Genomic DNA, 16638 nt, shown 5'->3' on the forward strand with positions numbered 1-16638 from the left:
TCAAGGAAGGCTCTATCACTTGCGTTTTCCTTCAGACTTTCAGAGCATGGGCCATGAATGACGACACCTGCCACTACATACGAGGCGTTTTTGATGGTGACAGTCAGAGGACTTTCATAACTGAAGATCTGTCAAAGCACCTCAGGCTGAAAAGCGTGGGAACAACTCGAATAGCCTTCAATACTTTCGCAAGTACATCGGACCAGGAGTATAAGAGGCGTCGCATTGTAAAACTACGACTGCGAAGCCAGTTTTCAGACGCGGAAATAGTCTTAACTGCAACAGAGATCCCAAGCATCTGCTAGGACATCACAGAGACTGCAATGGACGTAGCCTTCATCGCGTCTTTTAAGAAGCTGGGAAACGATGTCGCCGATGAGCTCAAACATCCATCTATCATCACTAAAAGTGGCATGAGCGTACTTATCGGGTCCGAGCAGATCTGGAAGGGTTGACCGGCGAAGTTTCAGGTGCGAGGGCAACGAATCATTCATCGCACTGAACTCCATACTTGGATGGACCTTCCAGGGAAGCACATCGCACTTGGTGTCCCGACCAACTACTTCACAAATAGTGGTGTGCGTGCTAAAAGCCCAAGCTACCGATTCTGACGAGATTTTGCGCTCCTTTTTGGAACTTGAAAACATAGGAATTACTGACACGATAAACAAGCCACATGAAGTGAGCAACATCATGAGGCATTTTGAGCAAACGATTAGCTTTATAAACGGAAGATATGAAGTGGCTATCCCTTGGAAGGATAATTTCGAGCTTGAAAGCAACAAGCAAGTCGCCGTTACTCGACTGGACAAGCTTGTCCACCATCTCGATTCCAGAAAAGGACTGCTAGAAACGTATGACCGTACCATAAAAGAGTACTTGAGGGCAGTGCACGCCGAAGTAGTCGGTGATGTACCTGCAGAGGTGACGAAATTAAATTACATGCCGCACAAGGAAGTCATGCGTAAACAAGCACTGACGACGAAAATGAGAGTGGTGTTTGACGCTTCGTCACATGCCGAAGGATGCCCTTAATGACTGCCTTTGAAAAAGGTGACATCTCATACCAAGACCTCGTGCAAATTCCGCTACGCTTCAGAACGCACCCGGTGGCAGTTATCGCGGACATAGAAAAGGCATTCCTTCATATTGCGATTAGAGAAGACGACAGAGACTCTTTCCGCTTTCTCTGGTTGGCCGAAGGAGATTTATCCAAGGGCAAGCTGCAAGAGTGGAGGATGACACGAGTGCCTTTTGGAGCTACATGTAGCCCATTTTCGCTCACAGCTATTATTGTCTACCACGTCAAAAGAGCACCGGCTGCCATGGCACAAACAGCGCAAACTTTTGCCGAGTCTTTTTACGTAGATGACTTAGTCACTGGTGCCGACACAGAAGAGGAAACCACTAAACTTTGCCGAGAAGCGTGCACAATAATGAAATCGGCCGGCATGACATTGCGGAAATGGACAACAAACTCAGGAATTTTGATGCGAACGCTTGAAAATTAAGTAGAATCTATTAGTAATGAGATGGTCATTTTTCACGAAACATTGGTTAAGGTCCTCGGTTTGGTTTGGAATCCGGCAAAGGATGAATTCAACTTTTCTGTTGTAAATCTACTCCGGTTTTTGACAGCACAGATGGATACAAAACGATTTGTCTTGCAGTCAGCTTCAAGAATATTTCACCCGTTGGGATTTGTAGGACCATATACTATTGTCATACGAATATTGTTTCAGAAGCTGTGGATACGAGGGATCGGCTGGGATGAAGTACTACCCAATGACCTGCAAAAAGAATTGAATGATTGGGTCATCCAGCTGCCGCAACTGCAAGACGTCGTCGTTTCTTGCTATCTGGGCGGCGGAGCAAGGAAGCCCAATGTGCTTCAAGTACATATTTTTTCTGATGCCAGTCCAGCGGCATATGGAACAGCGATATACGTCGTGTGAAGTCTTGAGGAGCCGAAACTGTTGATCGCGAAGTCCCGTGTAGCACCCATTAAGGATACAACGCTGCCGCGATTGGAGCTGCTGGCTGCCTTAAACCATACCATGGCATTACGCCAGAGCCGGTTCTCAGATGAAGAAGGGCAAAAGGTGATAACGACGAAGGCCTTACTTTCTTTGCAGTGAATAACATGATACGGTTTCTATGGCGTTAGTGATACCAATGGCTCCACACCTAAATATATGTGTTGGTTAAAGTTTGGTGAGCTAAGCAACGGACTTTTTATGCAGAAAGGTATTATGAGGTTCATGCCTCAATGCGCATGGATGCAACGCCTGGTGATCGAAAAAAAACGCCTTCGGCGCTGTGTTTAAGAAGTCCGTTTAGCGCGTTGGTGTATCCACGCGGCCATGTGGACACCCATTTGACAGAACACGCGTCAATGCGTCTGTCCTGAGGTGACTTCTTCTCCCATAATATAGGCTGCCATAACATAGGCACGTAGTTCACCGATCAATGTTTCTCACTCGCTGACTTTGGTGAATGAAATAAAATAGTTTCTGGATGACCGGGTAGAGTTTTATTTTGCAGGAACAGCCATTAAATGAGGAACAGTCAATAAAGGTGTATGGACATGCTTTTTGGAAGGTGAGTTTACTTTGACGCCCAAACCTCCTGTATACACATACGGCTCCAAGCAAGTGTGACGCTTATATAATGCAGATAATATTGTAACGTTCAAGAACCACTCGCTCGAACACAATCCAACACAACACTGTCTTCGCCTTTCTCTTTTCCCGGTCTACCCCTCACTCGCCCCCCTCTCCCCTGTAGTCTGAGTTGGAAGACGAAGAGGCGTGAATGGAGATATCACGCGCACAGAAAGTTTCAACTGGCTTGCATGGGCGAGAAAAGCATGGTTTTTGCTTTTGGTGCCCAGTCGAGAATAACTTCCACGCGGAACGTAACAGGGCCTAAGGCTTTCACCACGCGAAATGGGCCGGCATACAGAGGAAAAAGCTTCTGGCAATGCGGTGGAACACGATGGGTGCATCGAACCAGCACAAGGTGTCCTGGTTTGAAAGAGGTGTAGTTCTTGTGGAAAGGTGAGCGGAATTTCACCTGACGATGTGCTATGACCAGGTGCGCTCTAAAGCAAGCCCTCCAAAGAAGCTCCGAAGTACTGGTGTCATCCAGATGGTTTTGCTTTGTTGTGTTCGGACCAAAGAAGCTACCTTGTGGAAGCCTTGACGTCCTTTCATAGACAAGCTTGAACGGTGACTCCCGTGTGATTTTCTTCTGCTGTGATGTATTGAGGGCTAAGACAGCTGCGGTGACGTATTCGTCCCAGTTTTGATGACTGGTATTCACGTATGATGACCATATGTCCTTTATTGTATCGCTTTCACGTTCCACCAGACCGTTTGTTTGTGGTTGCTTAGGAGTGGCCGTGGCATGCTGAATCCCATGGTCGTTCAGTAGGTTTTTGAATGCGCAGGACGTGAAGGCCGTGCCACGGTCAGCGATGAGCAAGCGTGGCGTGCCGTGTCGAAAAATGACGTACTCGCCAATGAAGGTAGAGACGTGCAGAGTCAAAGATTCACGGACGGCACTGACTTCGGTCCACTTTGTAAGATAGTCCGTGCCAGCGATGAAGAACTTGTTGCCGCATGGTGTACGCGGAAACGGCCCAAGATGATCAAGTCCCAGAATCTCAAAAGGTGTTTCTGGAGAAGGGATGGGTTGCGTGGGCACCGGTGGCGGATTTGTGGTGGCCTTCCGTGCTTGACAGACTGTGCACGACAAAACGTAGCGGAAAATGTCACAGTACATGCGCCGCCACCAAAACGTCTCTTTGATGCGTGGCAGTGTCTTGTGCAGCCCGAGGTGACCGGCAGTCGGAGCGTCGTGGCACTTGAATAGCACCGATTGTCACATGACTACGGACAGAACAGGCACGCACGACCCATTCTGATAATTTCGGTGATAAAAAATTCCCTCTCGGACGACATACGACGCAGAAAATCTTTCACGACGACGCTTGGCAGTGCGTACTTCCCCGGATAGTTGTCATTTCTGTCGACAATTTCTGCGTCTTGTAGCTGTGTAGTTCATAAACCAAGCACTGCAGAGACTGGGAAGATGTCGCTCAAAGCTGTCGGGTGCCGAGAAAGGTCGTCAGCGTCTTGATGGCCAGCACCGCTGCAATGGACAATAGAAATGTTCTAATCTTGCAGTTTGAGAGCCCACCTGGCAAACTTAGCATTGAAGTCTTTCTTTTGTTTGATGCCAGCGAAGGGTGACATTGTCGTAACGACCGTGAAGCTTTTACCATAAACATACGGACGAAATTTTTTGACCGCCTAAACTACCGCCAAGCACTCAAGTTCAGAGGCGTGGTATCGGCTCTCTAGTTTCCTGAGCCGGTGGCTAGCATAAGCAACCAGTCTCTCCTGCCCGTCTTCGTTAACTTGCAAGAGAACAGCTTCGAAGCCAATACAACTGGCATCGGTGTGTAGAATCATCGGGGCATTCACGTAGTATAGTGCACGAGCGTCGGTGGTGCTTGAAGGACAGTCTTGAGGTCGCGGAAGGCAGCTTCTTGGTCGGGTCCCCATTTTCAGAAACTTTTTTCTTCAGTAGCTCGTTGAGAGGTACCGCGCAAGAAGCGAAGTCAGGGACAAAGCGCCTGAAATATGAAGCGAAGCCCAGGAAACTTTTAAGCTGCTTAGCCGTGGTGGGAGGCGGAATACAGGTAATGGCTTGGAGCTTCGTGAGCTCAGAGCTGATGCCTTTGGCGCTGACTACGTGCTCCAAGTAACCCACCGCTGCCACCAAATGTAACGTACAAGAATTACTCGCTCGAACACAATCAACACAACACTGTCTTCGTCCTTGTCTTTTCTTGGTCTGTCCCTCACGCACCGGTCACATCATTGCTATGATCCACTACAATATATACTGACTATATTTTAAGTACTGACAAGATAATGTCACAATATTTTCATATTAAACTAAAATATTTAGCGGCGCACTTACCGACACCGACACTAACCTGATGTAAGGCTACATTGCCAATGCTGGTGACTCAGTGCAAGAGTGTGGCTTGTGATGACTTCAAACACCAAAATACAAAAAATGGCAGCTTGCACCTCGACTCCTAGATTGTCGGCTCGTGCCGTGTGGTCACTGTCAATTAATGTGCCTGTGAAGCGAGCTAGCGCTTCTAAGAGGGCGAATGAATCGCTTGATTTCGAATTTGTCGCCATGGCGCCAATATTTTGCCCTGTGATGTCGTTAGGCAGTGAAACCGGGATAATAGGTGAATGCTCCCCCGTTTCCCATCTGATCTGGCACTGAGACAAGTGGGTCGACTTCATGCGCCACGGCCAAGGTGGAGACTGGATACACTCTAAAAAATAGTGAGTAAAAAGGGAGTCTTTTTGTCCCACAACAATAATCGTCATCTATATTGCGTTCCATCCTTGCGCTATCGCCCCACACCTGGTACACTCCAGTCACGATGGACATGCCCCCTATCAGGGTTACATTGCATTCTCGATAGCAAAGTGGCCAGCGCCGAGTTTTCAAGAAAGGAAGCGCACGCAAGCCTGATTACGATTATGGTTGTGGGACAAAAAGACACCCTCTTTAATCGATATTTTTAGAGTGTACCAAGCAGGCAGAGTTTATTCTGTTCGCTACACTTCACTCTGGATGCCTACACACGCAACATGCAATTGCTGAGAGAGTTCAGATTGTCAACGAAGAACCTGCGCCCTAAACGTGATGCCATCCCAATGTAGAGCCCCGCTGCCATGACAGTTGCACACGTGTGGCGCACTGCAGACGAGGCGGATGATCGAAACATGCTACGTGCGTATTAGGATAAGACACGAAAATTTGCACATGCACATATTGCGGCCTGGTTGAGCTGCTCGTACCATGTTATCGAGGGTAAGTGACCACATGTATCTCGGAGTATAGGTGAGTGAGGGAGATGGATATATGGAGGTACAGGAAAAAAGATCAGCGAAGGCAAAGACAAATGCTGAAATAATGAAGCACGGAGCGTGGAATATGTACGAAGTACTTTGAGGTCTCTCGAAAGACGTAATGATTCCAGGGCTACATTTGGGAACTCAGTAGTGTGCATAAAGTCAGAAGCGCAATCAGGAATTAATGTAAATCAAGGGACTGTGGGACGCCTCGCGTTAGGCACTCACGGGAAGACGTCGATTGAGGCTGTAGAGCGACATATGGCATGAACAGTCTTTGAGGTCAGGGAAGCTCAGAGTCAATTCAGAAATGACGAGGCTCAGAAACATGAAGGATAGTATATGAGCTTTGAAGGTGTTAATGTATTTGTACAGAAAGAACGTCCACAAAAAGTGGAGAAAAAAACTAAAAGGCTCATTCGTAAATATACAGCTGGCAGTGTGGGCAACACGGCATCAAGAAGCAATAAGCGAAAGCTAAGAGAGGTAGAGCAGATTTGTTAGATGACAGCTATGTAAAAGAAGCTGGCTCTCATTAACTACACAAAGTGAAAAAACAAATTAGGGGGGGGCGGGGTTTTATGATAATTTATTTAGAACCACTTTATTGTGCGAAGCGAGGTCGGGTTGCCTTAGAACACGTAGTCATAAAGCGAGATTCAATAAGGCAGAAAAAGAATGTACGTGCTGTAGGAGAACTAAGGAAACAATGGAACATGTTCTGCCTGAATGCAATAGTAGCCACCCAGATTACGTGTGAGTACAAGCCTAAATGAGGCTTTGAGTTTCAGAGACAAACATGGAAAGCTGAACACATCCGCGTTCAAAGCAAGTGAGAGATGGTTAGAGTATTGGTGGCAAAAAAGTAGAAATAAGTGCCAGAAATAGTAGAAAAATGAGGTCGTTCTGTCTGAAAAAGTAGAGAGATAGAACAGAAGTTTATAATTATCTTTGTTATAGTAAGATCCATTTATTCGAAATAGTATAGGAATACATAAAAAGAAAGATTTTTTGCCTTTTTTATGCAGTCTTGGTGGCACACATGTCCCCACCCTGTTATAAAAGGGATGCTCAGAGCGTTCATCTATACATCAGTTAAAGTCCCTGAAAAAGGCAAAGTACCACTACCCGCTGCCCCGCCGCCAAAAGTGATCCGGCGCGACTTAAGGGGCAGTAGAGCAGCGTTGATTTTACGCGGAGTGACGCTTGTTTCACACATTGCGTGCGCTTCGGCAGCCCAGACTGGAGCATGCCGTTGTTCATTATTGGACTACGAAAAAATAGCGGCAATTTCATTCTCCTACACGCGCTCGCATGCGTACTAAGACAATAAAGGGTAGACAACAGTGCACCATTTAGGTGGTCAGCTGTAAGCGCTCATCGAATGCGAAGCATTTTATAGCAAACTTCGGTGACTGAGCATATCTATCTATCTATATCTATCTATCTATCCATCTATCTATCCATTTATCTATCTATCTATCTATCTATCTATCTATTTTTATATCTTTCTACTAAAGGTCTTGCTTTGTAACATCACGTTGAGGTCATGTCAACCGTGTCATTAAAGAAATGGGCTACCTAAAACCTACTCTACGTGTGACCCTAGTGAAAGCAAGACTCCCAACTATTGAAATGTTAGCCATACTCTAATATTGCACGAACTCTGTTGTATGGAATCCTCATAAAATATCTCACATTCCCGTAGAATGTGCCCCGAAGAAGGCAGTACGCCTTATATCGTCGCTACAAGAGGCATTATCACTTAGCTCTCATCTTCATAGCCTTCACTCTAGTACTCACACGTCTCATCGTCTCGTTGAATCATTTAAGTTATTTACTCTCTTTCACCGCTTACAATTTTATTTAGTCAGAAACTACATCGCCGTTGCCAAGTTAACGTCTGAAAGACATTACCATGTGTTCAACATGCCTGCTTCTAATCACCATACTGATTCGTATAAATACAGCTTTGTCTCTGTCGAAACTATTCAAATGTGGAATGCTCTTCCCGACTATGTTCAATTTTCACCATGCGTTGAGTTTATTTTGCAGATTATTAACCATTGATATTCTTGCTGTGTGCGTTTTATACAGAATTGAAATGTGTGTATTCTGCCTTCACTACCAGGATAGCCCTTCAAGGCGGCCGTACGCTGAAATCAATACGAAACCTTTGATAACATCTGCAGCCACTACCGTTTGAGGCGTTAAGCTTTCCGCCTCCTATAACAATATATCCGCGCTGGCACAAAGTACTCCAAAGACAAACTGCCGAATCTCGCTCTTTTTTCTCTTCGTCACCTCTCCACATATCCGTCCTCTTTCTGTAATTGTAACTCTGCAACAAAGGCAAATCTTAATTTCACCGTGGGCGGGGGGTGAAATATATAGCGCTGTCTATGTCAACATCTTATACCTTAATACCAGGATACTTAATTATACACTTCAAGAAAGAAAAGTGAGTAATCTGCTGTTTCTTCCAAGTTTTTGTAAATAATTGTAATTATCAACAAGTCAAATATTTCATCATTCTCCTGTACGCACTGTTCCAGTTTGACTTCGAAAAAAGGCAATAATTTATTCTCCGAATGTTCCTATAATATCTTCTTGGTTGCAACCACAATGGCGAAAAAAATTTGGCCTTCGGTCGTTAAAGGCGATACGTTGAACGGTACATCAAACATTGTATAGTGGCTTCAGAGAAGCAACGAGCTACAGCCATACTAACGAAGCATACTGAGGCCAAGGCACTACATAAGTACTACGCGGAGGGTTCAATACATGTCGTTAGCAACATACCTTGCTCTACCTTGGTCACAAGTTCACACATTTACTATAAAACGATTGCCACAGCCGTAACCAATGTAGTCATCGCCGCTTAAGAGTTAGCAATTTCATTTTGCCGTCCCTGCGACCAGCCTTAGATAATGACGAAGAGTGACGGGCTCCTTTAAGAAGCCTAAAACCCGACGTCTAGTAGGTCGTCTTGGGATGTACCAAGAGAATTACGTAGATCTACCATGTATCCCACCGTCTCTATTGGCATTTGCCCATTCAATTTCAAAAAGAAAATAAAGTTTAACCACCTACCCACTCCATATGATCTATCGCTGGTGGACTATCCGCGCTAAATAGCCTTTTGCAACGCCTCTGTTACCTTCGGTTCGAAGGGTCACTTGACACTTTTTTTTTCGAAATAATCTGAAGCATAACCACAGCATTTTATCTGTTTTACTGATTGTTTAACATATAGTAGTCATAAAAAACCTAAATAAAATCAAAACAAACATATTTCTCACCCTTGGGCCAGGAAACACCGGATACTCGGGATACGGCAGTGGCTCAGGCGATGCTGCTCCGTGCGTAGGTTCCTGTAAAAAATACGGGCGATTGAATAAGTGTTGCTAAGCCAAATGCATTTTGATGCAAGCGAATATGTTTTATTACGACTTTGCCGAACATTATTTGTTGTAACTATTTAACACATTAGCCATCTGGCCCAAGTACGGCTAAAGTTCTGAAGAGCATAAATGCTTCTTTAATTTACATTTAAAGCGTTTGTATCCACAGCAATACGTACCACACTTTTTTGTGCTCTCACTCAAGTACGACGAAGTCATGCAAAGCACCATCGCCACTGGGGCCTACGAGTGTGGTCTACAATAGAGCATTTCGAGTGGACAGCCACATCACCATTCTCGCACACAGTTTTTTTCTCGTAAGGCAGTGAGACTAGCTCCTAAAATAGAGACTATGCACCCCAATGTGTCCAAGTCTCTTGAAGGGGCGAAACTCCTTAAGACGTGGGTCGTGCGTCCTCAATGAATTTAGTAAGTAGCTACCTCTCTTTTAGATCTTAGAATGTTTGCTAGATTATGCTACTTGTATATGATGAATGGTATTTGTATAGAAGGAGCGTGCACACAAAGTGGAGAAAAACTAGGAGCCTCACCAGTTAATATGTGACTGTCATTGAGGGCGACATGGCGACAAGGACCATCAAGCGGAAAGTCAGAGATATGTATATGATTTATTGATTGACAGCGATGGAAAACTAGCCGTCTATGGAATGGCAAAACCAAAATTTTGAGATCCCCTGATATTGAGATCTCCAAACCCTGAGTTACGCCCAAGTGGTTGCCAGGTCGCCTCAAGTCGTTCCAGCACCCGCCCGTCTGACCTACGCTGAAGCTGCCACTCGACTTTCTTCCTTTGCAGCGGGTATGCCCGTACGTATGTTGACGTAACCCCTCAGCCTCATCTTCAGCCCACCATGCAGCTGCCGTTCCGTCCATCGGCCCTTGCGACATGGGTGACACCGTGGGTGAGCCCTACCCCGGTGTACAGATGGCGCACACCCAACAACCGGTCCATCTGCTTTGCCTGTGATTACGCCGGTCACGTAGCCCATTATTGCCATCGCGTACAGCTGCCTCCAATTTCTTCGCCTGTTGCTGGCCAGCTCAGCCATCCTTATCACGAAGAACCGCCGTCTATGCCACCACCGTCTCACCCAGGTCCATCTCCTCGAAGGTTGCCGTCCCCACGACGTCGTTCTCTGTCCCCCATGCGGCCAAGTCCAGCTGCTCATGAGCGGGAAAGCTAGTTGTCGCATTCCTCGAAGCAAAGACTGCGACGCTATTGCAGTGTGAAAGCCCACAGAACAGCCCCTCGAACGTCATTGACGTGCTTGTGGACAGTGTTTGTGCAACGGCTCTTATTGACACTGGAGCTGCCGTATCAGTTATGGACAAAAAACTCTGCTGCTTCCTTCCAAAAGTGACGACGCCACTTTCCGGGTTGTCCCTCCATACTGCTAGTTTGCATCCTATTCATCCTACAGCAGCGTGCACAGCTCGCGTTGTCATACAAGACGTTCTGTATGTCACCCAGTTCTTCATCATTCCGGCATGCTCCCATGACGTCATCCTGGGATGGGACTTTCTCTCCCGCCATGACGCCGTCAGCCATTGTGCCACCGCTGAAATTGAACTCTCACCTTTCTCGCATTTGACGCAAGAAGACAGTCCCTCTACACTGAGCAGGATTCTAATCAACGACGATACAACACTGCCTCAAAACTCGACGATGGCTGTGTCTGTCCACTGTGCCGGTCTCTCCGACACAATTACACTCGTTTCACTATCCGACCGTGCTTGTAGCCGAAAAGGGTTGCTAGTACCTATAATGACCATGCAGGTCAGCCAGGGCAACGCCACTATTTATGTAACCATCGCATCCCCGTACACTGTTACCTTGCATCGAGGGTAATGTCTCGGCAGAGTGGAACCAGTCGACGGCGCACTAGTCCTGGATGTACGCGATGGCACGCGTTGTCCTAAGTCGCGTACCATCAATGCTGTTTCCACTTCTGATCCGTCATCTGCTGATGTATTGGGCCCATCCATAGCTGACGACCTTACGGTGGTACAGCGTTCCGAGCTTCTGGACCTGTTGCAAGAATATCGTTCTTCTTTCGATGTCGGGCGTAGTTCTATCGGTCGCACGTCCGCTATTACGCATCGTATCGACACTGGTGCCCATCTACCTTTACGGCACCGTCCATATCGCGTGTCGCCTGCTGAACGTTGGGTAATTATTGAGCAGGTTTATGATATGCTCAGACGCGACGTTATTCGGCCCTCGGACAGTCCATGGGCGTCTCCTGTTGTTCTTGTTGCGAAGAAAGACGGTTCTGTGCGGTTATGTTTGGACTACAGACGGCTCAATAAGATCACTCGCAATGACGTTTATCCACTGCCACGCATCGATGACGCAATTGACAGCCTTCATGGAGTGGATTTTTTTCTTCTCTCGATCTGCGCTCGGGGTACTTGCAAGTACCCATGGCTGACGACGCTCGACCGAAGACCGTCTGCGTCCCACCAGACGGCTTGCACGAATTCAACGTCATGCCATTTGGTCTATGTAATGCACCTGCGACCTTTGAACGCACGATGAACAGTGTTCTCCGCAACTTGAAATGGTACACGTGCTTGTGTTACCTCGACGATGTCATTCTCTTCGCTTCGGATATCACCACGCATCTTTTCGCACGTGTGAGCAATGCCGGCTTGCAACTAAATCTGAAAAAGTGCCGCTTTGCAGCACTGCAACTCACCATCCTAGGGAACTTCATGTCCAAGGACGGCATTCTTCCTGATCCTGCCAAGATTCAGGCCGTGGCTGAATTCCCAAAACCTGCATCTCTCAAAGAACTGCGTAGTTTTGTGGGCCTGTGCTCATACTTCCGACACTTCATACGAAACTTTGCCACGATCATATCACAGCTGACGAAGCTCCTTGGAAATAACGGACGCCTCAACTCATGGTCATCGGAGTAGACGACGTGTTCCCAAACCATCGCCATTTGTTGACGTCGCCTCCCAATCTACGCCACTACGACCCTACAGCCACAACGGCGGTGCACACGGATGCCAGCGGTGTAGGCCTCGGCGTTGTCCTGGCGCAATGCAAAGCCATATTACCTGAATATGTCGTAGCATATGCAAGCCATACGCTCACGAGAACCGAGACAAACTACACCGTCGCAGAGAAAGAGTGCCTGGCGATCGTCTGGGCCCTAAAAAGTTTCGAACTTATTTATATGGTCGCCCATTCGATGTTATCACCGACCATCATGCACTATGCTGGCTTTCATCATTTAAGGATCCCTCAGGCCGCCTCACCCGTTGGGCTTTTCGCTTAGAAGACCACGACATCCGTGTGCTGTACTGCTATGGACGTCAGCATGCTGACGCCGATGCCCTCTCGCACTCCCCTCTACCTCAAGACGACGTGCCCTGCTCAGCAACCTCAATAGCTGTATCTGCCATCAATGTTGACATCCTTGCTACCGAACAGCGAAAGGGTAATTGTATCGCCCCACTGATCGACTTCCTCTCTGCTCCATCCGCAACACCATCCATGCGTGCCCTGCGTCGTCGAGCTCACCATTTTGCCATCCGTGACGGTCTCCTACACCGACGCAAATATAACTCCGATGACCGGCAGTGGTTATTCGTCATACCCCGCTGTCTGCGGTTGGAGATATGTGAATCTTTCCATTCATATCCGCAATGTACGCACTCTGGGGTATCCAAAATTTACCATCACATGCGGCAACGCTACTTCTGCCACGGCATGTACCACTACGTGCAGCAGTTCATTCGCTCGTGCATCGCTGCCAACACCACAAATCGTCAGCACACGTGTCGCATGGCGGTCTGCAACCGTTACCTTGCCCTGACCGTCCTTTTGAACACGTATGCATCGATTTGTATGGACCACTTCCTCTGACATCGGCTGGTAAGCGCTGGGCCTTCGTTGCCGTAGACCATGAAGCGCGATACGCCGAAACCACCGCTATTCCAGCGGCTACTTCGGGCGATGTTGCGTCCTTCCTGCTGCATCAATTCATACTGCGCTACGGACCACCCCAAGGGCTTGTTAGTGATCGACGCCATGTCTTCTTGTCGGAAGTCGTCGAAGCCCTTCTGACGGAGTGCCATTCTGTCCACCGCGAAACTACTGTTTACCACCCGCAGACGAATGGCCTCACCGAACGCTTTAACCGCACGCTCGGCGACATGCTTTCGATGTACGTCGCCACCAACCACACTAATTGGGATGATATACTGCCCTTTGTCACCTACGCCAACAACACCGCCCCTCAGAGCACGACCAGTTTTTCACATTTTTACTTGCTGTGCGGAAGATACCCGTCGCACACCATGGACACGATACTGCCGTACACACCAGATTTATCTGAGTGTGCACCTATTTCTGAGACAGCCAGGCTTGCTGAAGAGTGTCGCGAGCTTGCAAAGGCTTTTACCACACATGAGCAAGAGCGGCAGATGAGTATTCGTGATGGCTCCACCACTTCTGAGCCCACGTTCCTTCCTGGTGCGCTTGTATGGCTCTTTATCCCGACCGTTGTAGCTGGCCTTTCTTTCAAACTACTTCCGAAAAACGAAGACCCCTACCGTGTCATCGAGCGCACATCTCCGGTTAACTATCTGATCGAACCCGTCGAACTATCTTCGGACATGCGCCACCGGGGGCGCGACATCGTCAACGTGGAGCACCTGAAGGCTTATTATGACCCGCTCATAGCAACAAGCTGTTAGTTCACCAGGCGGCTCCCTCTTCGACCCCGGGGTAATTGTAGCGAAGCCTCTGAACTCTGAAATGGGTCGAACTTATGAGTACTTTCAAGTGGAGCTACCCAACAAGGACGCCGCTCGCGCTGGGAGTCCGTGCTTGGCCGTGACTGTCGCCATTGTGTATGCTCCCTGCTTGCCGGCCAATAAACGCCTTAACAATATATATAGGACGTATGAAGCCATAGTTGTTAGAAGCTGGGAAGGAAGAAGTGACAATGGTATAAAAATAGCATATTAGCCGCGCCACGTCTCCCGTGTCTAGCATCACACAAGTCAACAGAATGAAGACCTTCCAGCCCCTTTATCAGTCGCTAATCATCGACGCAGTTCCTCACAAGACACCCTGACCATACATTGACAACCGAATCATCTCCTAGCAGTACACGGCGACCAGCACCATGACGGAACCATCAGCTGACTTCGACATCCCCAAGTACACTGGATCAGTGGAACACGGACCGGTACAGGACTGCTTCAACCTATTCGAGCTGCACGCTACCGCTTCATCCTGGTCGGACCAGGAGGTGGTCACAAACTTCATGGACTACGTCACCGGAGAGGCATTCCAATTTTACCTCACCCACCTATTTGAAAACGACAAATCGTACCGAAAAATCTAAGAAGTGATTGTTGGATTTAATGATTACGATGAATATTTGCTTATAACCCGTGATCTGAAGGCCGTCGATCTCAGTTGCCACAACCACCAGCAGTCCTCAAGCACTAAAACGCCGAAATTGAGTTGGCTCTTTCTACTCCGACAAGACCAATTCAAATATCCACTCGCTGAAAGACATCAAGATCTGTGTGCGCAAAGAATTAATCTTCCACCGTGTTTTGCAACAGCACGAAAATCGACCTTTACATCAATACTGCGCCACAGGACCCGTGTTACCGAACCATCCAGTGCACTGCACTCCCCGCCTCGTACACTTGGCCCACCACCTGGTTTTCCATCAATTGGCTCTTCAGTTACTCACTACGCCCACCACACGCCTCACACGCTCGCTATGGTTGGTATAGAGCTGAGGAACTCCAAATATACTCAGTCAAGCTCAGGGCCTGCCATCCATATTCATGCATCAGGACAGCCAAGCTCCAAAGTTGCGCCGACCGAAAAACAATCCCAAGCAACATCCAACCAAATCATGCGTTTGCCAATGTCGCCGCCGAGCTCCCAGCTACCTGAGAGTTCAACCAACACAGTGGGCTTGGAAGAATCAACTCTCATGCGCTGCACTGTGTCAGAAGCGTCTATTAGGAATGGCGTTGCAAGAGCCCCCAAAGACCTTCCTGTCGATTATAGTGCAGCACCTTCGTTTTCTTTCGAGAATCACGACAACCCAACGGCTACCAACTATTTACTGGTCACATCAACTATCAAAGAAAAGCGGGGTCGTGTTACTAAAGGAGTACCACCTCATCAGATTCAGCAACATCAGCAGTGTCGTCAAAAACTCAAAGAACTCCGGAAATTACGGCAGTTACATCAAGCACAACGACGAACTAAAATGAGATCACAAGCAGATTTGCGGCTTGAGGATGGTAGTCAGAAACGACACCAACTAAATAAAAGACCAAGGCAACATCTTAGCCTTATTCGTATAAGGAAACGTCAGGGAAGTCTTTTGTACCAGATATCAAGGCATCATGTACAATCGTACCAGCGATTATACCACCACAACAAACCACTTAACATACTGAACGCTACCATTTGTAAAATGCAGTAACACATACCTCGTATCGTAAAGTTCGTTTTACGCAAACGCAAGCTGGAAGCAATGCGTCTGTATCAGTCAAGACACAGAATACAGCGCCCACGACAGAAAATGCAGCACCTATGACGTCCGACCTTCAAATGCTTCAAGGACGTCCAACCACGTTCGTTCTTCGCAGCTGCTGAAGCCGTGTCATGGGCAGTGCAGTTGTGCAGGACGTGGTTATCTTCTTCAGAACCCCACAGTCAGCCTCGCGCACCAGAATTCCTAAGTTAAAGAGACTGCTCCACTCTACCCTGAAGTCTTCGAAAGTTTACGGAACTCCTCTGGAGCATAGAACCAAATATTGTCACGTGCTAAGAGCTCGAACGAACGTACAAAGGAACGCGTCTGTCCAAAATCTCAGAGACAAAGAAGGACGTCTTCAATGGCACGGGTTGCTCGTCTTCGTCTTCATCGTTCACCGACACAGAACTGACCCACTGTTCACTGGCACAGAGCACCAGGTGGCATTACTCCTCCTCCCAAGAGAGCATCGACCCGATGCTCAAACAAAAGTGTGCACAGCAGTGGGTCGAAGTAGGTAACATAAAGAAACATTAAACAAATTAGTGCACGAGAGAAAATGCGTCCTGGGCCCGACAATCGGAAATAAACCGCATTCACTGTTCACATGAAAAGTTCACTGGCACAAGAAGAAAATTGGCATCACCACGTAAAGTATGGTTTTAGGCGGACTACGCGTACAGTCTCTGGGCGTGGTAACCTGCGCTGGGATGATGGCGAGCCTCCGTCTGG

The 16638-nt window shown here is 47.7% G+C and overlaps 1 protein-coding gene across 1 annotated transcript in view; it reads right to left on the minus strand.

The window, feature by feature from the left end:
- LOC119172983 (uncharacterized) overlaps positions 1-16638 on the minus strand; it is a 1299788-nt gene that overhangs the window by 1192949 nt on the left and 90201 nt on the right. Inside the window, exon 4 of the mRNA XM_075893951.1 lies at positions 9254-9325. Within this exon, the coding sequence (XP_075750066.1) occupies positions 9254-9325 (72 nt within the window). The remainder of the gene's footprint in view (positions 1-9253; positions 9326-16638) is intronic.

The sequence above is a fragment of the Rhipicephalus microplus genome, chromosome 4 (assembly GCF_043290135.1).
Source record: "Rhipicephalus microplus isolate Deutch F79 chromosome 4, USDA_Rmic, whole genome shotgun sequence".
Lineage (NCBI taxonomy): Eukaryota > Metazoa > Arthropoda > Arachnida > Ixodida > Ixodidae > Rhipicephalus > Rhipicephalus microplus.